The 22439-nt window shown below is 41.9% G+C and overlaps 2 protein-coding genes across 5 annotated transcripts in view; one reads left to right on the top strand and one right to left on the bottom strand.

Moving 5' to 3' along the window:
- LOC128109823 (torsin-1A-interacting protein 2-like) overlaps positions 1-11727 on the bottom strand; it is a 38570-nt gene extending 26843 nt beyond the window's left edge. Inside the window, exon 1 of one of the 3 annotated variants that reach the window (XM_052737264.1) lies at positions 11621-11727. The gene's annotated coding sequence lies outside the window, so the exon portion shown is untranslated. Of the gene's footprint in view, positions 1-4174; positions 4288-11620 lie in introns of those variants that run through there. The other 2 variants (XM_052737263.1, XM_052737261.1) reach the window with 2 other exon arrangements.
- The window catches only part of Tor1aip1 (torsin 1A interacting protein 1), a 32911-nt gene continuing 21610 nt past the window's right edge, over positions 11139-22439 (top strand). The window contains exons 1-4 of one of the 2 annotated variants that reach the window (XM_052737265.1): positions 11139-11771; positions 13765-13839; positions 15585-15644; positions 16579-16623. In XM_052737265.1, coding sequence (XP_052593225.1) covers positions 11306-11771; positions 13765-13839; positions 15585-15644; positions 16579-16623 — 646 coding nt within the window. In that variant the 5' untranslated portion in view covers positions 11139-11305. The remainder of the gene's footprint in view (positions 11772-13764; positions 13840-15584; positions 15645-16578; positions 16624-22439) is intronic. The other variant, XM_052737266.1, reaches the window with a different exon arrangement.

Below are 22439 nucleotides of genomic sequence, written 5' to 3'. Positions count from 1 at the left end.
CTGTTAATGTTCTTTTTCTGTTCTCAGGTCAAAGCCAGGATCAAGCCTGAGGATCAAGAGGCTACCCTTGTAGGGGGAATCACCACCCCTCATATTCTCCCTGCTATCTTCCCTAAACTGCTAAGCAGCTCCTGTAATACCCACAAGGCATAGTGACCAATAGGATTAGCTTCCTAAATTAAGGTCTTACATCCTATCTAGTACCTTCTCTAAGCTGCTAAATCTATAAATGTAAGGATTTCCTGGGTTCTACAGTCTGCTGTTGGATCTCCTACCTTGCTTCCCCCAAAGTCCAGCAACCAGTTTTATGTTAAAGGACCTAATTATCTGAAATCTGTATCAGCAAATCTCTCCAAGAACTTTGGAAAAAATCTTCACGTTTAAAACAGATCCCACATTTCATTTGGTTTTTATTTCTCCTCCATCTCTAATATTAAGTTTCTCAATTTTACCTTGTCTTTTGTGACCTTGATAGTCTGGAAGAACAGCATCAGTTTGGACAGAGTCTGCCTGTTTAAGTTTGTGTTATATTTTACTGTGATTTGGAAGACAGAAAGTTTATAAAAGAACCCAAACTGAAGAAACAACAAGTCCTCAGCCATCATATTATTAGGTTCATGCTGTGCCTGTGTCTTGTGGATATAAACCTTGACCCCTAGGTTTGCACACTATCCCCACTGTCAAGTGACTGTTTTCTTTTGCAGTTAATGATTATCTTAGGAGAGACACTTTAAGACTGTGCAGTTACCCTGATTCTCCTCTGGCTTTCACCCACTAGCACCACAGGCAAATGTTACATGAAATAATGCCTACAGTACTGCTTGTCTAATGGTGGCTTCCTATTTCCTTCTTGCCTGCTTTGTTTATGAAGTTCTTCTGTCAGAGTGAGTGAGTTATTCCTTCTCCATTCACTCACCTACTCAGTAAGCTGTTATCAGTAAGGATTCACAAATATGTATTTTATGGGTTTAAATTCCATACTATCATCATTCAATTTGCTCTTCACACTGTTTTAACTTGGCCATTAGAAGACTCTTAAAACTGGCTACTGTCCTTCCAACAAGCTTTTCAAAAACCAGATCCGAATGTCCACTTCTATTGGACATCATCAAAGTGACAAGCAAGACAATAACTACTTTTTAAAAGCCTCATCATGTTGCTCAGGCTGTCCTTGAACTTAAGATCTTCCTCCTTCAACTTCCTGAGTGGCTGGTATTACAGGCTTGTGCCACTGTACCATTTACCACTAACACTCCATTTCTTTCTTTCTTGTTTGTTTTCCTGAGACAAGGTTTCTCTATGTAACAGTCCTGGCTGTCCTAGAACTCGCTCTGTAGACTAGGCTGGCCTCCAACTCACAGAGATTCGCCTGCTTCTGCCTCCTGAGTGCTGGGTTAAAGGCGTATGCCACCACTGCCCAGTCATTTCTTTCTTTACTATATTCATCATCTGAGAATCATTAGCACTTCATGGGAGTGCATCAGAACTACAAATTCAGACACATTATCTCTGAATCTCTGAAAACCTGAGGAACTCATGCCAAAATTTAATATGCTTGCCAGACGATCCTGTGAGACAGCATATCTCACTGAACCTGGAGCTAGGCTGAGGTTCCAGGCAAGCACCTCCACACCTGACTTTTTACCTGCATACTGGGATAACTCAGGTCCTACAAAGAAGAAAAAAGTTAGCTCCCTTTATTATAAAATCCTGTTTAATTGCTCATTTTCAAAGAATAATTTATAACATGCCTTGAATATGAATTATGTTTTCATAGCCACCATTAATAAACCCACAGGTGACTGGATTCTTCTTCTAAAGCATTAGAGACACTACTATTCTCAGTATTTCCCTATAAAATGTTAAACAGTGGGCCACGTAGTTACAAAGCATACACACTGCAACTTTTATGCTAACAAGTTCCCTAGGATAACTCCCGTCTACAGACAGGACCCACCATCCACAAACAGAACCAACAGCTATCCATCCCCTCTACTGCTGAGCCTGAATGACTGCTCCTGTGCCGACTTGAATCCTCTCCTTATGCTGTGGGCCTTCTTAACCACAAGTGGGCTAACACCACCCAGGCAGCCGAGGCGGTGTGACAGTCACATGAGACACAGAGCACTACCAAGGTACAGAAAGGTCTCAGAAACTGTAGCTAGTAAACGGAAAGGGCACTAAATAAAGTGCTGCTGCTCTCTTCTAGTAAATCAGAATAGAGCAAATCTGGGTGGCTCCATCAGTGCTGCCTACACCTTCAGAAGGCAAAACCAACGTTCTAAATTTGGTTTTGTCAAGCACTAAAGCAACTAAAAAGCAATACACAGGGATGGAGAACTGGGAGGGAAGGAGGGAGGGGAAACTTCGGTCGGATGTAAAATAAATGAATTTAAAAAGTAATTCAAAAAAGCAATACAATTTGATCTGTAGAAGGAATGAAATTACAGGTGAACTTTCTTCAGTTCTATCTGGATTACCTAGTATACAGCAAAGAAACCCAATTAGTGATACTAGTAATAGCTGTTTCTCCTTCTGTATTTAAATTTCATTTAATATTCTGAACAACCCTACAACTCCCACTTTACTAATAAGGAAACAGGCTCAGAAGTTATCTGCCAAAGTCCTAAGATCCTCAGGCCAGCGAGGGAGCCTGACAGACCAGGAAGTCCGTCCGATCAGCTGTGACTCCAAAGTCCGTGTATATAACCACTGTTCAAGATACTCTATTGACAAATGCTTGTCTTACTGCACAAAATCTATGATAAATGCACAATTGAAACATAGCCAAGCATGGGGGCACAACTCTTTAATCCCAGGACGTGGGAGGCAGAATCTGGTGGATCTCTGAGTTCGAGGCTAAAATGGTCTAATTGTGGGGTCCAAATAAGTCAGAGACCCGGCCTCAGAAAAATAAATTAAAAAACCCCCAAACCAATCAAAACACTACTCTATTTCTCAAGTAAGGATCTAAATTCTGGTTACCTGTTTTTACAGAAGCTCTCAGTGTGGTATCTCTACATTGGGAGGGAAACTTAAAAGAAAAAAAAAAAGCTCACATGAGTCAGCCAAGGTCACATCATAACTGCAGCAAAATTGGTTATCTAGTTGTGGACTCTGTATTAACATTGTATCAACAATGTATCAACATTACTTAAGAAAGAGCCTCAAAAGTTTCCGTAATGAAAGTCAGGTCGTTTGCCTTAAACTATCCCAATGCAAAAAGCTTCCCAGAACATTTAGAACTTGTAGTTCTGGACCCTGTTGTAGCCTTTAAAAACAAAACAAGCAAAACCTCTCAGATATTTAAATAAACTATTTTAAATCCTAAGGACAGGCACTTGGGTGTGGTGGGGCACACCTTTGATCGGAGCACTCCAGAGGCAGAGGCCTGGGGATCTCTTGAGTTCCAGGCCAGCCAGGGCTACAAACAGAAACCCTGTCTTGGGAGGGGAGAAACAAGTAACGCAAACAAAACGGGCATATTTAATTTAAAAAGTTAACTCATCCCTCGATCTATGAAAACAAGCATAAAATCTGACAACGCAGAGAGTATTACAGATTCTGTTCAAAGAAAGAAAAAGAATGAACTTTTTTTAAAAATGGGTATGAAACACAGCTAAGTACATATATAGGTAAGCAAAATAATTATAGGTCTTATTAAAACTTCAAAGTTAGCCGGGCGGACAGGCAGAGGCAGGAGGATCTCTGTGAGTTCTTGGCCAGGCTACACAGAAAAACCCTGTCTCTAAAAACAAAAACACTCCGAAGTTAGTCCCTTTCAGTCCTATTAGCAACTGAAAAACGCAAATGTTCTATCTTTTAAGAGTTAGAATGACTACTAGGACCCTGGTATGCAGAGATAAAGAGAAACGGACGCCTACAGTAAGAATTCTTTACATTTCCAAACTTAATAAGTAATTCTACTTCTTTCCTGAAGTCTCCACCCAAAATCTACTCTCACCTTGTTTTGTTTTATGCTTGAAAGATTCCAGGTAGACTTTCAGCACCCTCCCGGAAATTATGTACCCATCCCAACCTACCTCGATTTCTGTTTGTGCCGTAGGGAGGTGGGGGTGGGGAGGGATCCTTTCTCAAAGACCTTTTGAGAGGAGAAAATAGCAGTTCAGACACTAAAACACGGTAAAGTTGTGTATTCGTTTTGCTTACTTACAAATTCCAGCCAAATTTTAAATCATGGGACAGTCTGGATCAGCGGCGACAAGGCTGTTCCTCCCGCTCCACAGCGCTGGTCTGCAACCCCCAGCCGCCACGGCAGAATGTCGCCTGTCCCGCCCACGTGACGTGAGCTCCGCAGGGAGGAGCCCGCGGAATGCTGGGATGGGTAGTCCCTTGGCCCCACCTCCCGCAGCTCCTCCCTCTAGGCTTCCCGGAACCTCAGTGCTGGACTCTGCCGTCCAGCCACAGCCCACTTCGCTTTCAAGGCTGACGTGTGACTGTCAACATGCTCCAAGACTCTGACCACCTAGTCCTTTAAAATAACCTGAAATTCACGGCCTAGAAAAACCTCCGAGAGCAGTACAGTGAGAGACAGTACCTAAAGATAATGGCAAGCACCACTCAGACATGACTTTGAACCCAGCTTCTTATCCTAACTACAGGCTATCCTCAAACGGATGGCTTAATCTAAATCTCGGTTTGTGCATGTGTCAAAGGGAACAAGTCTTCATACTCACTTGAAGTTGTGAACATCAAAGTAACATGTCTGCTAACGGGCTATAGTAGACTAGGAATCAAAAATAGCTATTATTTTGGGGCATAGTGGTACATGCCTTTAGTCCCAGCACTCAGAAGGTAGAGGTAGGCAGATCTCTCTGAGTCTGAGTTGCCCGGGCTTTCCTAGAACTCATTCTAAGGCTTAGACTTAAACTCTGGATCCTCCTTCCTGTATAGGGATTAACAGGCCCATGCCACTAGGTCAGGTTTCAGTTACATTTTCATTTTTTTTTTTTTTTTTTTTTTGGTTTTCAAGACAGGGTTTCTCTGTGTAGCTTTGCACCTTTCCTGGACCTCACTTTGTAGACCAGGCTGGCCTTGAACTCACAGAGATCCGCCTGGCTCTGCCTCCCGAGTGCTGGGATTAAAGGCGTGCGCCACCACCGCCCGGCTACATTTTCATTTTTATAGTGTTTAATTTTTCTTTCTGTGGGAATGAGCGGAGTCAGCTACTATGTCTTCAGTTTACTTACAGTATTTTCATCTTTTTTATTTATTTTGGCTTTTTGAGACAGGGTCTCATTATATAACTCTGGCTAGCCTGGAGTTAACTATGTAGACAGGCTGGCCTGGAACAACTCACAGAGTCTGCATCTATCTTCCAAATGCTCGGACTCAAGGTGTGTATTACCATGTCCATTTTTGTTGTTGTTTGTTTTTCAAGACAGGTTTCTCTGTGTAGCTCTGGCTGTCCTGGAACTCGCTTTGTAGACTAACCTGGCTGGCCTCCAACTCACATAGATCTGCATGCCTGTCTCCCAAGTGCTGGGATTAAAGGCAGTTTTTTTTTAAAAAGCTTGTGTTGTTTTTTTTTTTTTAAAAAAAAAAAGAGCCCGGCCGTGGTTGTGCACGCCTTTAATCCCAGCACTTGGGAGGCAGAGCCAGGCAGATCTCTGTGAGTTCAAGGCCAGCCTGGTCTACAGACTGAGTTCCCGGACAGGCACCAAAAACTACAGAGAAACCCTGTCTCGAAAAACCAACAAACTATGTAGTATCCCTGCCAGACCTAAACTGACTGTAGGGCAGGCTAGTCTCAAACCCTCAGAGATTCACCTAATTATGCAACTCCCACCCCCACCATAGTGCTGGGATTGAAGTTTTGTGCCATCACATCTTTTCTTTTTTTTAAAAAGACAAGGTATCAGGTAGCCCAATGCTGGTCTCCAACTCCCTACATAACAGAGAATACCCCCAACTTCTGATCCTCCTGCCTCTATCTTCTGAATGCTGGGATTACAGGACTGTACCACCACAGATGGTCTATACAGTTTACACAGTTTAGAGGACCCAAGACTTGGTGCATGCCAGGCAAGCATTCTGCCAACTGAGCTACATCCCCCACACTTCCTCCTTCCCTTATTAAAATTAATACATTTTGCCCTTTGCTACAAAAGCCATAATCCCCATAGTATTTCCCTGCCCAATCAGACATGTGACTATGCACAATAAACCAATTCTATTTTTTTTCTTTTTCTTTTTTTGGTTTTTCGAGACAGGGTTTCTCTGTGTAGCTTTGCGCCTCTCCTGGAACTCGCTTGGTAGCCCAGGCTGGCCTTGAACTCAGAGATCCGCCTGGCTCTGCCTCCCGAGTGCTGGGATTAAAGGCGTGCGCCACCACCGCCCGGCTCAACCAATTCTATTTTTAAGAAAAATTTTATTCATACGTATGTGTACATGTTTGCCTATGGGAGTTAATGTAAACCATGTTCTTGCAGGAGCACAAGGGCGCCAATAGAGGGTATCAGATCACCTAAAATTAGAGTTACAGGATATTGTGAGCCACCATGTCAGTGCTGGAACAGTAAGAACGGTAAGCACTCTTAAGATTTAAGCAATCTCTCCAGCTACCCCCACACTCTTTCAATAATTAAAAAGAGTCGTTTTAAATGATTTTCCAGGCATGGTGACATATATCTGAATTCCTAGCACTTGGGAGATTAGAGTAAGAAAATCAGGAGTTCAAGGCCAGCCTCAGCTTTATAGTGAGTTTTAGGCCGGAATGGGCTACATCAGATCCTATTTCAAAAAGCCCTACTCAATAAAATACTTTCATTTAAAACAGTTGAAGAGCACTGATTGTTCATCCAGAGGATGGAGGTTTGATTTCCAGCATCTACATGGTGGCTAACAACTATCTGTAACTCCAATTCCAGGGGATCAAATGCCCCCCTCTGGCCTCCATGGGGACCAGACACACACATGGTACACAGGCATACATGCAGGCAAAATACCTATATTTTTTTTTCACTTAGAAGTTGCTTAATTTAGAAAGCCAACATAAAGAGCACCTGATTTCTAGATACAGCTCTGTGAGCTAGACATATGTGTTAATACCAGTCATTAATTTCTATTTTATTTTTCGTGAATCTGTCTTCTCTAACATATGGTAAATTCTCTCAGTAAAATTCTTCATTCTTCCACGTCTCAAATTCCCAAAGAAACTGTTTCAAGTTCAAAGCTCAGAAATGAGTGGTGGAAGCTTTGCTGTCACCCCTGGGGACAGCACATAAATGTTTTGCAAATGGAGCTCCTTAGACGGCAAGGCCCTTTGGAGAATCCCATCCATTTGGCAAGGACCTGTGGAAACAATACCACAGACTTCTGCACTGATCCTGAGGAGCTCATGGACTACTGGTCTCTCTAACTTTTGCTATGCTTAACTCTTAGTTTTGCTTTGTTAGTCATGATTATGCCTAAGTTTACTGGGAACAAAAGCTTCTACAGAAAAATTAAATTTCTCTGATTTGTTACAAAAACCTGTTTCTCCGGTTGCCCCTGGCTGCCTTTGCAGTCATCCTGAGTAAGCAGGAGGAACTCACTAAGGTAAATGATTATTGCTTATTCAATTCCAAAAAGAGATAAGTAAATATACTCCAAAGCATTTAAGAATTTGGAAAATGGTTTCTTAAAAGATGACATTAAAAACTTATAGGAATATATAAGGAAAAGACATAGGATATGTAAGGTCAGACATTTCTCTGGCGTCAGGATATTCTTCTAATGCCAAAGTATCAATAAAGGAAATCTAAAACTTCTAGTTCCTTTAAAAAGTACATGAACAAATTACCAAGAAAAACAGAAATTTAGTCCCAACAGTTAGAGTTAGGTATTAATCACTACTGTTTGAGAATTTATAAGAAATAGGATTATAACTGGTAATCAACATAATAAAGGCGACATACAGATTACTCAGAAACTGGTATACACCTAAAAATGATATCCTAGGCATGACAATACACTCAGCTGATTTCATACTGTTAAGAACTTATCATAGGGCTTAAATCTCTTATTTTGTAACCACATGTTTGCTGCTGGCTAGGGCACAGTATAAGATGTACCCAGCTGGATATAAACATTTGGCTTGCATTATAATGATTTGGGGTAAAGGTCAAAGACATCAAGGGAGTGGGAAAGAAGAGAAACTAAAATGAATAAATGTTAATGATTCTTGGAAAATGATTAAAGAGAAATGATTTGAAACTCCTCATGTTTGAATGCAGTAGAACTTGTACAAATGAAGATGACCTGAGCTAGTCGGGGTCATCAGGCTGAAAGACATCCAGTGGTCAGACTTCATTCCTTCGCCGACTTCACACATCTGTCCTGTGGCACAGAACCCCGCTGGAGCTGGACTCTGGCAACACACATGGTCCACAGGCATACATGCAGGCAAAACACCTATACACACTTTTTTTTTTACTTAAAAGTTGCTTAATTTAGAAAACCACCATAAAGAGCACCTGATTTCTAGATACAGCTCTGTGAGCTAGACATATGTGTTAATACCAGTCATTAATTTCAATTTTATTTTTTGTGAATCTGTCTTCTCTAACATATGGTAAATTCTCTCAGTAAAACTCTTCATTCCCAAAGAAACTGTTTCAAGTTCAAAGCTCAGATCGCCACACTGATGGCCCAGAAAACCTCTTATAATACTGGAAATGAGTCCATTGTCTATAATGTTACCTCTTTTAGAATGCCAGGGTGGCCCAAAAGAGATTGGGAAACATCTACAGCAGAATATCTGGTTTGACAAGAATTTGGCTTTAACTCACCGTAATCAGTTTGGTGTTTGCAAAGTTGCTAGGTGTGGGTGGTAGCTGCTAAAGATGATGATCCCTATAACCCAGACAAGCAAATGTATATTAACGCTAAAGTTACCTGCCTCTAGACTAACATTCTCATCATTTTTCCTTTGAAAACGCCATTCATAAGCTTTTTTTTTTTTTTTTTTTTTTTTTTTTTTTTGGTTTTTCGAGACAGGGTTTCTCTGTGTAGCTTTGCGCCTTTCCTGGGACTCACTTGGTAGCCCAGGCTGGCCTCGAACTCACAGAGATCCGCCTGGCTCTGCCTCCCGAGTGCTGGGATTAAAGGCGTGCGCCACCACCACCCGGCTTCATAAGCTTTTTATAAGCAGTTTTTTATTACAAAATAACATACATACCAATTACCCAATATCTTTGTAACCTCTCATTTTCTCTGATTGACCAATTATGTATCACTTTCTTTTTCAATGCGTTCTCCAATCCAGAGTTTTACAAGCCAGCACCCAGGTTTCTTTAGTCATCTGTTGTGGTAAATGTTTTATAGAGGCTCTTTACAGACACACACACACAGTGCATAATATGAGCTTAGAATATTAACACTATAAAATTGACATCTTTTCAATACTGTCCATCTATTAAAGAAATTTTATGATTGGTAATTGTGTAAATAGATACTTTACAAAGAAAGCATTACTGAAAAACACACAAGCCAGATATTAGATAAAAGTCTCACAAATTTTCCAGGCTGCCATGAATAAGTATCACTTTCATTTTTCCTTAAACAGATTTTAAAATAAGTCAGACATTAGAAAAAAGTCTCACAAATTTTCCAGGCTGCCATGAATGAGTATCACTTTCATTTTTCCTTGGACAGATTTTAAAAAGAGAAGTGGGGCTGGGTATGGTAGTCCACACCTTTAGTCCTAGCACTTGGGGGGGAGAGGCAGGTAGATTTCTGTGAGCTTGGGGCCACTCTGGTCTACACAGTAGTTCCAGGACAGGCAGAGATACATAATGAGACACACACGGTCTCAAAAGAAAAAAAAAAAAAAAAAGAGGGCAGCTGTCTTGTTACAATTCCTCTAGTTCTTCTGGTTATATTTCTTTGTATATAATAAACAGTGCTAAACGAAGCTCCAAAAAGAATATATCCTGCCTGACTCTAAATCATTTAATTCTTTGTGTTGGTGACCAAATTTATGGACTATTAGTGAAAACTTCAGTAACTGGGAATTTGTATAAGTTTGAGCAACAATTTAAGATCATTATTTAAAATAATGTAAAAAGTAAAAACAATTTTTTTTCAAAACCATTGTTAACAGGCTTCCAAACAAAAACTTAAAATTGATTCTTTTAGGGCTAGGAATATAGCTTATTGGTAAACCACTTGCCTAGTAAGCATGAGCCTCTAGGTTCAGCCCCCAGTACTGTAGGAGTGGGGGGGGGTCTATTCATTTATACCACAGAAAGTTTTCCAAGGAGACATGCTATGTAGTTGAATGTAGTAGAAGGTTTTTCTCTCAGTGGTAACTCAGCCTTTATAAGTAAACTGACCGTTTTTCAGTTTGTCTAAATTTTGTTATACACCTCTGGATTATACGTGTAAAACTGGTATGCAGTGTTTAAACCGTTTTGTCCATGTTCTCGTAGTCTATGAATGCAGAAACTCTAGTAAGTGAAATGCAGAAACACCCTATCGAGAATCCAAGTAAAATAATGGCTCTCAAAATAACAGTGCTGCTTTTCATCAGGTACCTGTTCATTTCACACTGCCTAACGCAACATTCACTCTTCCCAACAGTGCTGCTGGAGCAGAACTTTCATGTCAAACTGCAGGAATAAGGTTGTGATGGCTACGCTTCAGAAAATGGAAATCCACCCAAGGAGTATGAACTCAACACGATTTTAAAGGGCCCACAGATGAATTAAAAGTTTAAACCGAGTAAGCGCCTTCATAAGGTGATTTAAAACTCTAATTTTCGCTATAATATGACACGCAAAAGTAACTCTGATCGTAACTCCATTTGAAAAGGAGTGGCCAGAAGTAGCAGGAAAACTGCGCAACAGCTTGGAATCAAGGACTTTAACTCGCCCTTTCCCAGAGCCTCAGGGACCCGGGACCAGCGCCTCCTGTGGTGGGCAACTGGACACCAGGAGTTGGCACGGGCCACTTGTTCTACCACCTCCTCGTCGCCCCCACCTTCCCCTCCCTTCAGGCCAAGGACAGCGACGTTCTCCTCCCTCTTCTCCTCCTCTTTGGTGCCTCCAGCCAGGAGGCGGGGGTGACCCACAGCAGCTGACCCAGCTCGGGCACTGCCTCTCCCACAGCCCTCAGGACACACCATGGGCCCAGAGGCTGGTTTGTGGCACACGAGCGACGACGCAGGCGGCGGCCCCGGCGACTCTCAGCTACCTCCCTGACCACTGCGACAACCTCCCCGGAGCCATCGCCACCACCTGCCGGGGAATCTAACGGCGGCAAAGCCACCTCCACTAGGGACTTAACAGCTACGTAAACAACTATGGAGGGCGAGAGGCGGCCGACCGAGGCGCTGGGAGAAGGCTGGGCCATCGACGTCACGCCCAGAGCCCCCATCCGGGAATCCAGGCGGAGGCTCGCCCCTCAAAATGGCGACGGCAGTGACGCGCCTGCGTACGGAACTCACCCGTCGCGCCACGGACGACGGGAAGTGAGGTTTTCAGAAGAGCCGCCAGAAGTGTACGGCGACTTCGAGCCCCGGGTGGCCAAAGAAAGGTCCCCGGGGGGTAGACGAACCCTGCCAGAAAAGTTCCGGCCGGATTCTGCGAAAGAGGAAGTGAGAGAAAGCGCTTACAACCTTCGGTCTCGACCACGGAGCCGGCGGAGCCAGGAAGCCGAGGAGATGAAGACGCGGAGGTCTGCCCGGTTTGAGCAGTCCTTACAGCAGCCTCAGCCGCAGCCGTCTCCGGCTACGAGCCGACGAGGGTTCCGGGACTCTCAGTCCTCAGGTGAGGACCGCGGAGATAACAGTCTCTGCTGCCCGCTCCCGGGCGCGCGCAGTGGCGGGCACGGGCACGGGGACAGGCGGCGGGAGGACCGCCCCTGTGGAGTCCGGCCCCGCCGGGGTACTGGTGATTCGGCGGCCCTTTGGGCGCGCACTCCCGGCCTGAGTCCAGCCGGACCCTCAGGAGGGAAGGACTCACTGACCCGCCGAAATATGGTGGTGCCCAGTGACCCGAGCAGTTACGGGGAGCTCTGCCCATCGCTGAGCATCAGTTTAAGGGAGTCTAGGTCGCCTCTTTCCGCAGGCTTTTGCTAGCGTCGGCGATTAAGCCATTGTCGGGTCTCCAAAATTACTCTAGGCTCGGTTTCATTTCCGTCCCCTCTGCGGAGGCTTCTATCGAAGCCACTTCCATTTCCTTTTTTTTTTTTTTTTTTTAAAAAAATCTTGGGGCTACCAAGTCCCCAGCTGAGAATCATGGTTTTAAGTTAACTTTCCAGTCTATTTATCTTCCCACGAAAACTGGGGAAAAGAGATGTTTTCTAGGCGAATGCTACTAAGAACAGCCGACTTTAATGAATTGGCTTGTGACCTTACTCCAAATGCGTAAAGTGTTGGGGTCTCTGCCCAACTTTCCCCCCCAGGTTGAAGGCCATCCGTGTAACCTCAAGTACCTAAACAAATCAAGGCTGACAAAGTATCGAAATAAAACAAGCTTCTATTGATTAGGAACCCCCAGCTACGGACAGTGTGTGTACTATAGTTAAGTCACAAGTGAATCAAATTTCTTTAAAGACATCCCCCCACACCCTGCTGTCAGATATAACCTAGTCGCAGGTGGTTTCCAGTAAGTCCCATATAAATTACCTAACTGTGAGGTAAAATTTGGAGGATTTGAGTCACAATGGAATGACATCACTAGTAGTAGACATTGATACATCTAAAAAGGAGTGAATTTTCAGCAGATTGGAGCACAATAAACGGCTTGTAGGTTTACTTGCTTGCCCCTAAAATCCTGACACAGTTGAAGACCTGTTGATTTTTGGAAACTTTATGCTAGAGATGTGCATGCTCTTTTGAATGTAGCAAGACAGTTTGTTCCGTATATATGTTAGTAGTATTTCTTTTAAGATGATAAACTTGTTGAAAAACAGGAGCCTGTCATGTATGCCTGGTAGTAATGTAGGTACTTGGTTTAATTCTGTCTCAGAATCTGAGACAGTGCTTTGCAGGTGGGCAGCAATGTGTTAACTTTTTATTAACTCTCCCACAGAGCCTCCTGCACTCTAATAAGTTTTACCTTTTGGAACATTTTTAAAGGATTTGAACATTTCTTTTACCTGTTTAATCCACATCAGTTTTGACTCTTGAATCCATCTTTTTAATTTTCTAAAAGTAATGTTTTTGTTGTAAAGCAACAATTAATAGTTAATAGTTTTACTTATGTGTGTGTCTGCAGTTGCTTGTATCTGTGTGAGTATATGCACACAGATGAACAGGTACTCTTGGAAGCCAGAAGATGACATCAAGTCCCTTGGAGCTGAAGTTACAGGCTATTGTGAGCTTCTTGGACAGATGTGCTGGGATCCTATAGTCCTCTGGAAGAGCAGCAAATGCTCTTAACCACTGAACCCTCTCTCCAGACCTCATTATAATGTGTCTTAAAAAGAATTCTGACTAGTTTAATTCCCAAGTTTTTTTTTTTTTTTTTTTTTTTTGGTTTTTCGAGACAGGGTTTCTCTGTGTAGCTTTGCGCCTTTCCTGGATCTTGTGCTGTAGACCAGGCTGGCCTCGAACTTACAGAGATCCGCCTGCCTCTGCCTCCCGAGTGCTGGGATTAAAGGCGTGCGCCACCACCGCCCGGCAATTCCCAAGTTTTGAACCATGGGAAATTGAGTGCTTGTATCTCTGTTTATAGATTACTGTTAAATATGCATACTCTGGGCCTTGATTTCTCCCAGATCATCTAACTTGAGTTTTATCTCTTGTCCCTTCTGTAGAGGATGAACCTTCTTCCCAAACTGTTACAAGCCCAACAGCCTCAAAGAGAACTGTCAGAACACCAGAGACTTCAAGTAAGAATAATTTGTCTTTTTTCTCTTTACCTGCCAAGGGCTCATCAAGAATCACAACTCACACTTCAAAGTTTTGTGAGTCTTCTTTATCACTTCACTAAATTAAGCCGTCTGGGTACTCCAAGGACAGACAAGAGTGAACTGATGAGTGAGTTCAGCTGTCAGCTACTTTGTATTTGTGATCCTCATAACCTTGCAGGGAAGTATTCTGCCCCCCTTAGTCGATGAGAAAACTGGAGCTCAGAGTACCTGAGGTTCTTCTCTAAGATCACAGGCTCAGGTTTGTCTGTCCAAAATGTTTTCATTCTCCCCAAACCCTCACTTTCACTCTCAGGTAATAACTCATAGAGTGTCAAGTGGTTACGTCACCACTCTTTCTACTTATTGTTTCTGTATACCAAAACCCTGGCACAGTGATTCAGTTCTGTCAACTTATTGCTGTGTTTCCTTAAACCCAAGGTTTCAGTTGTAAGGTGCGACATCATTGCTTTATGTACCACCTAGAAGAGAAAAAATACTGCCAATTTTCTGGTAATTTATGATAACATGCCATAGTATATGATTTCAGAGGTATTTAAAATGCAATAAAGAAAAATTGTCTTAGAATCACTATAAAAGGCAAATAGGTTGCATTTAATAGTTCACTGAAGTATTTTTTTTTTAATTCTTGTGTGTTGATGATGTGTATAGTTGCCACTGTACATTTGTGGAGATCAGAGGAAACCCTCGTGAAATAGAATCTCTTCTATCTTTATGTGAATTATTGTCACAGAACTCAGATTGTCAGATTTGGCAGCCAGTGCCTTTACCCCTGGAGCCATCCCACTGGCCTGATGAAATGTATCTTTATATGTAATTTTCTAGACTAAAACCAGCATGTTTTAAATGACTTTATTACAAACACTATACTTTTGAACTCATATCACTGAAATGAATCATGGCTAGCATTAATGTTTTATTTAAAATTAGTCCTTTCACTTCCTGGACATATGCATGATTAAATAGTCAAAGAGAGTATGTTAACTCAAAAAATATATACAAGTATATATCATAAAGTGTGATAGTACATGCCTATGACCCTAGCACTTGAAAGGCCAAGGTAGGAGAGATCCTCCAGTATACAGCCTGCCTATGCTACGAAGTGCAACCTGTAATAAAAAGCAGAGGCCAACCCCACACATAGAATAGCCAACCAAGTAGATGATGTAGTGCATATTTCGGTTCCCCACCCCACCCTGCTTTGGCATGCTAAAGATTGAACCCAGGGTCTAATACAGGCTGGAGAAGCTGCATCTCTGGTCCCAGAATTTGGTTACTAATAGTTTTTGGTTTGGGGGGCCAGGGCCTCATGTAGTCTTAAGACGGTACTTGCACCCACCGGGTGGCAGAGGATAACCTAATATTAAACTCCTGATCCTCTTGCCTCTACCTCCCATGTATTAGAATTATAGGCATATACATACACCATCATGCCTTGCTTGAATATGAGAAGAATTTTATTTACTAGTCCTCTTCTTTTGTACAATACGGTCTACTGAGAAAAAATTTCAGGTTTCTTCAAGATCATACATTCTGTATAGCAGGTAAGTTCACTCTAATTTACTATTGTTAGTAGTTCACAAGAGGCTGTCCCCTAAAGAAATTTGCCTCCAATCATAATCAAAGTTTGGGAAACTTTCTTGACCCAGTGAGGATGAGTGCGTACTAAATTTTATGTTTCACATATCTTTCTCTTCCTGCGCCAGTGATGAGTGAAGATCCTCTAAGTAACTTACGCAGACCCCCACTAAGAAGCCCAAGATCTGGTAAGAGATTGCTCTGTTGGTTTAACTCTTTCTTACAAAGACAGCGTCACTTCTAGAGGAGACATGTATTCATGTGGATCAAAACTTAGCCCGGCATGGTGGTACAACACTTTAATCTTAGAACTTTGGAGGCAGAGGCAGGGGAATCAGGAGACCAAGATCATCTTGGCTACAGAGAGTTTAAGGCCAGCCTGAGCTACATGAGACTAATGAAGACTTTCTGCATCCACTGTCTTCTGTCCACCCTGCCTTAATGTCAGAAGCAACCAGTGTCAGCTTATTTCTCCAGAGATACTTATTTCATCTGCATCTTTTGTCAGTGCTAAGGCTTGAACCCACAGCCTTGCACATACTAGGCATGCTTTCTGTCAGAGCTGTATATACTACCAGTCTCCCTTTTTAAACACTAAGCCTGGATCAGTGAGTATTCTTCTGCACCTCCTTGTTGCTGGTTTCCACATCATTTCGCCTGTATCAAGAGAGCTTTCCATATTGATGCATATAAAAGGCTTCCGAGTTGTTTTTAAAAGATTATTTCTTACATACTGCTATGGTTCGCTTGTGCTTGCATGATGCTTTCAAATTAAGGTCGAGGACTTTTTAGTCTTCTCAGTATATCACTAACAAAAAATTCAAGACAAAGGCTTTGTGGCATGGAGCTATAAAATGTTGCTGCCTCAACTAATTTCCTTTTGTCTAAAACTTGGGAAGTCCTGAAATTGGTTTCACAATGGTGAAAGAAACTAGTAAGGTCACTCCATCCAATCTGCTTGCTCTTCGTTTTGTGCTTATTGGTCCTTTTGACTAGGTCTCTGTTGCATCTCAGCCGCTCCCTTTAAGATGGTAAGATCTACGTGTCTGAGTATGCGGTTAAGGGACTGTATGCTGCTGTTTCTTTTCGATTCTAATCCTTTCCTTGCTGTCTCTCTTACAGATTCAACATACAAAACCAATGGAAATACTAAAATGAATGAAATAGGTTTGTTTTTCTCTAATTCTTAAATGTTCTTATTGAGGATTCTTAGCAGCAAAATATACAAGTGTGTGTGTTTTGTGGTTGGCTCGAGACTGTTACTTGGTCCATTATCTGCTTGTGGGGCAGCGTCCCTGGAATGAGGGCCTGCTTGAATTCCTTAGGTTTTATTCTGTCTTCTTTGTTACTCGAATTTATAAGAGAGCACGTAGTAGTAAGTGCTTTTGTGTGTGTGGCCCCACACATGCTTGTCAGGCATTCTACCATTGAGCCTCATCCTCTCAGCCCTCCTGTTTGTCTCCTTCTGTTTTGTTATTGTTTGGTTTTTGATTTGTTTTGTGAAACAAGGTTTCATGTATTGTGACTGGTCTCAGCTTTGTAGCTGAAGATAAGCTGGAACTCTTGATCCTCCTGCCTCCACTTCCCAAGTGCTTGAATTACAGATGTGTGCCACCAAACCTAACAAAGTCAGGTCCTTTTTATTAGCCTTTGTTAAATTTATACTGTGAGGAGAAAGGAAATGTCAACTAAGGTGTATTTTTCTCTAGATTCAATTGGTTTGTTTTTGTTTCATAAAAGCTGCGCCCCTTGTTTTATTGTTTGACTAATTTAAATTCTTTTTAGTGTTTGCCTTGATGTGGAACATGAGATTTCAACATCTGGTTTAGGGATCTAGGGACATGGTTCGGGGGTAAGCATGATTGGAATTCAGATTCCCAGCACCTACATGAAAGATAGGCATGACTCAGTGCCCGGAACCCTAACTCCTAAGTGTGGAAACAGGTGGATCCTGGATGCTCCGTGGCTAGCCATCCTCTGATGGCAATATGGCAGGGAACAGTAGAGGAAGACAGCCATTGTGTTCCTCTGGTCTCTACATGCTCGTATGTGGGCACACACCTGCACACACATACACAAATAAGGAACATGTATATCTAAAACAATAAAATCTATAGCTTTAACTAGGCCTATTGGCGCATGCCTGAGTCCCAGTACCTAGAAGGGGCAGGCAAGAAGACCAGGAGTTCAAAGCCACCTTAGCTTTACATGAAGCTGCCTTGAATGTGGTTGGATTCATTGAAAATTTTAAGACAAATATTTAAACAGTTTTCTTTATAAGTACATGTTATAACTTCCTCTATTAAACCTATTTTTACCTAGGCCTGAACTAAGTTTTACAAAGGCTTCAGGATCTATAGTTTCTGGATACTAAGATGAACTTTGCAATATATACCTTATCATACGTGCTTTTACTTACAAGAGTCTTCTTTTTGCTTTTTTTTTTTTCCGTTTTTTTTATTTTTGGGGTTTTTTTTGGGGGGGGTTGTTTTTTTGAGACAGAGTTTCTCTGTGTAGCCCTGACTGTCTTGGAACTTCTCTTTGTAGACCAGGCTGGCCTCGAACTCACAGAGATCCGTTTGTCTCTGCCTCCTGAGTGCTGGGCTTAAAGGCGTGTGCCACCACCGCCCGGCTTGATTGTTTTGTTTTGTTTTATTTGTAGAGGCAGAGCCTCATGTAGCCCAGGCTAGTCTCAAACTCACTATGTAGCTGAGAATGACTTTGAACTCATGATCTTCCTAGCTTCACCTTCCAAGTCTAGGATTACAGACTTCGCCACCATGCCCAGCTTGAGAGTTTCTTCAATTCTCTATTTAACTGGGCGTCAGTTATTTAACATGGGCATCTACTTATCATGGGGACATGACTGTAATCCTAGCACCTGGGGTAGTTGGGGGGTGTGTGTGGTTAAAACAGGATTGCCACAAATTCATGGCTAGTCTGGACTATATTAAGAGTTGTAGGTCAGCATGGACTATGGAGTAAGACTGTTTTAAAAAAGAAAAAGTGGCCTGGTCTCCAAAGTGAGTTCCAGGAAAGGCGCAAAGCTACACAGAGAAACCCTGTCTCGAAAAACCAAAAAAAAAAAAAAAAAAGAAAAAGTGAATAAAGGAAGCTGCATAAGAGAGGAATGAAATCAAAACAGGAAGTAATAGATGCTACTGATTCATCATCAGATTGCATTTAATTATTTGTCTCTATAGTCCTTTTTAAAGATTTATTTTTATTTTATGCATATGAATGTTTGCCTGCATGTATGTGTCTGGTGCTCATGGAGGTCAGAAGAAGGCATCAAATCTCCTGGAACTAGAGGTACATGTGGTTGTAAGTCACCATGTGGGGGCTGGGAATTGAACACAGGTCCTCTAGAAGAGTCGCTAGTGCTCTAACCACTGAGCCATTTTTCTAGCCCAGGCTGTAAATCCTTGTAGCTTCCATTAAAGATGAAAACAAGCCAGACACACACCTATAGTCTTAGCACTTTGGAGGCTTGATAGAGAGGGATCAGAAGTGGGACCAGTACCCTATAATTCCGTCTCAGAAAGGAAGGAAGGAAGGAAGGAAGGAAGGAAGGGGGAAGGGGAAAAGGAAAGGAAAGGAAGAAAGATGAAATGTTGAAAACCTTGTATGAGCTCTTAGTGAGAGCTAGTCTCAGACTGTTTTTCTTAGGTTGCTGTGTATGAACAAACTTCTTCTTAACCACTTCCTATGTCAGTGACTGACCTAAATGCTAGGACTGTAAAGAGCTATGCGGTTTTTCTTTTCTGTATCTCAGAAGTACATTAGGTAATGAAAAAGAAAACCAGTAAGTTGGGCAGGAGTGTGAGTTTGAGGCCAGCCTGGGCTACCAACTCAAAGGAAAAATAGTCGTAACTTTGTAAGTTGTTATGACAGTCTGTGTAGAACATGGAAGAAAAGTGCCCTACACGAAGAGGTTCAGCTTAAGTTGGAAAGGCATTTAATTGAAGTATGAATAGCAGGCACAGGCAGGGAAGGGACTTGCAGATCTGCCTTGGGACAAGCATCATCGTTTTGCCTTTAGAGATCATACATTGAAGGAGTTACAGCTCCTTGATATTGGTGACAGCGCTATGTTAGTGGGTCTCTATTGGAGGCCTTAATAATGTGTAGAATGATGTTCTCCATCACACATAAGGATTGCTGTGTGTGTGTGTGTGTGTGTGTGTGTGTGTGTGTGTGTGTGTGTGTGTGTAGAGGTCAGAGGTGCGAATCATTTTCATTTTTCTCCCGTCCACTAGATGGGTTACAGGAAAGGAATTCAGTCAGGTCTTAGTGCTTGGTGGCAACTGAGCCATCTTGCCAGCCCAGTACTGGGTTTTTTCAAGTGATGAGATCAAAGTGGCCTTGTATAGCCAATTATCAATTGTGTCTTGAATGCTGTTGATAAATATTTAAGGATGTTAATAACGCTAATAGAATTCTAAAGAAAAGATCTTCAGACAGACAGTAGGTAAACAGTTTTCAATTTTTTTTTTTTTAAGAAGCCTGGGTTGGTGACCCCCACCTGTAATCAACGGAGAAAGAGACAAGAGAATTATGAATTTGAAGCCAGTCTGGGTTATATAACCAGACCCTGTCATAAAACACTGAGAAGAAATGACTAAATATTCAATGTACCCTTTTTTCATTATTATAGATTAAAAAAAATCAGTTTAGTCTTATTTTGTGACACGACCTCTATCACCCAGATTGACTTAGAACTTGTAGTCTTCCTGCCTCTGCCTCCAAATCCTGGGATTACAGGCCTGCATCACCATACCCGGTTTCAATGCAATCTTCTACAAAAGTTTTTGTATAGTAAATAGCTTATAAAGAGTAAGCCAGGTGTGGTGGCTTATATGTACTTTCTGAATAATTATATAAATTAAAACTGCTATGCAAAGAGTAAAGTGCTATAATAGTCTAGTAATTTGAAAATAAAATTTGAAAGCTGAGCATGCTCGTACATGCCTTAATCCTAGCACTCAGGAGTCAGAGGCAGGAGGATCTATGTGAGCTGACTCAAAGAGAAAATGAAAAGAAAAGCATAAGGGGGGCAGTGAGAAGGTTCAGGGGTCCTGGCACTTGCTGCCAGTGGTAACAATCTGAGTCAGTCCCTGGAGCCCACATGATGGGTTCTTCTGCGGCTTGTCCTCCAATCACAGCGCACACTCAACAAATAAAATGTCCTTTTATTGTTTATTTATTTATTTGTTTATTTATTTATGGTTTTTCGAGACAGGGTTTCTCTGTGTAGCTTTGCGCCTTTCCTGGAACTTGGGTTGTAGACCAGGCTGGTCTCAAACTCACAGAGATCCGCCTGCCTCTGCTAATAAATTAAACTAATTAACTAATAAATTAAAAAAACTTAAAGGGTAAAAGACTTTAAAAAGTGATACAGTTTCTGTAATTCAGAATGGAAATAAAATTTTAATCATTTTCCCATCCTTATTGTGTGTGTGTGTGTGTGAGAGAGAGAGAGAGAGAGAGAAAGAGAGAGAGAGAGAGAGATTGTTTTGAGCTAGAGTCTTACTAGGCTGGTTCAACCTCACCAGTGATTCTTCTGCCTTAGCCACTCCTGAATGCTGGAATCACAGTTGTGTAGTACCACACCCAGCAGCAGCAGCTTGGCATTGTACTTCTTTAAAAAAGAAAATGAGGGGCTTAGCAGTTAGAGCACTGGCTGCTCTTCCAGAGGACCCGGGTTCAGTTCCCAGCACCCACATGGCAGCTTACAACTGTCTGTAACTCCAGTTCCAGGGGACCCGACACCCATGGCAAAACACCAATGAACATAAAAATCTAAAAAAAAAAAAATAATTAATAAAATCAAAAAAGAAAGAAAAAAGAAAGTGAAGGAGCAGTAATGGGCACCTTGTCTACAGCATGTACTGTACCAGACTTTAGCTCTCTGAGAGAAGCAGCATGATGTGATTGGCAAGTCTCTCCGAGTGCTTGGTTGTCTGTTTTCTAGCAAAAATGTTGACAAATGCATTTTAGATACTGATTTATACTTGCCACTATTTTCAGTAGAACTCAAACTTTGACTAATATATTAACCTAACTAAATTTATGTGAAAAAATTCCAAGTTCATAAAGTAACGTGTAGAATCACTTTCTGAAATTCCACCTGTCAGCCTAAACTGAGAAACATGAAAACCAGCTCTCCAAAACAAAGTTTATTGGAGAATTGCAATTATGTTGCAATCCAAGATCCCCATATCCTGGTATACCAGCATATCCAAGATAAACAGCAAAAAGAAACTTAAAGACGAGTCCACCACAGCTGTTTGAAAATAAACCACACTGGCTACCGGAAGTGTTGCAGGAGTCAGTGGGTACTTTATAGAAAGTGTGGTCTGGGAGCTTGAGGCGGGGTGCAGGTATGCGTCATCCATAGGGTATTTTGCCTAGCCATGTACTATACCTTAGAGTCAACCCCCAGCACCACAAAAAAGGAAGAAAAAAGTGACTCATCCGAAAGTTTTGTGTTTTCAGACTCGTTGTTAGAGTAGTTATCATAACCACACATCTGAGCAGCCTTCAGTGGCCGTCAGTCTGCTTTGCTTAGGTTTGCCACAAATGACTGTTGTAATGCAGAAAGCTTTTGTGCCTTTTAAAAAGCAGATGGAGGTAAAAGCCGAAAAATACTCTCCCGGCTTTGTTAAAGTCCAAGTCATCCTAATCCTCTTCAGTTTAATTCAGTATTTTTACCCAGTTAGGCTTATATTTGGGTGTAACTTCCTTTGTGGAAAAAGACAAACTGTCTCAGAGAAAAAAAAGAAAAAAAAACTTATAACAACAATCTTTCATAATAGGCCATGTGCAAATGCTGTTGTATGTTTGGTTATTTTCTGAACAGTAGCAATGTGCATCACCCTACTGGAACTAAAAAGAAGCATTTTTTTTGTTCTGTTCCTACTTCCTCTTTGTCACACTAGTGCAGAAGGAACTTGTTTGTTCCTTCAGCTTGTTAGGCTTTT

Source organism: Peromyscus californicus, unplaced genomic scaffold, assembly GCF_007827085.1.
Source record: "Peromyscus californicus insignis strain IS unplaced genomic scaffold, ASM782708v3 Scaffold_14__1_contigs__length_90479793_seg_2, whole genome shotgun sequence".
Lineage (NCBI taxonomy): Eukaryota > Metazoa > Chordata > Mammalia > Rodentia > Cricetidae > Peromyscus > Peromyscus californicus.
The sequence above is the reverse complement of the archived record's forward strand: the minus strand, read 5'-3'. Positions and strand labels throughout refer to the sequence as shown.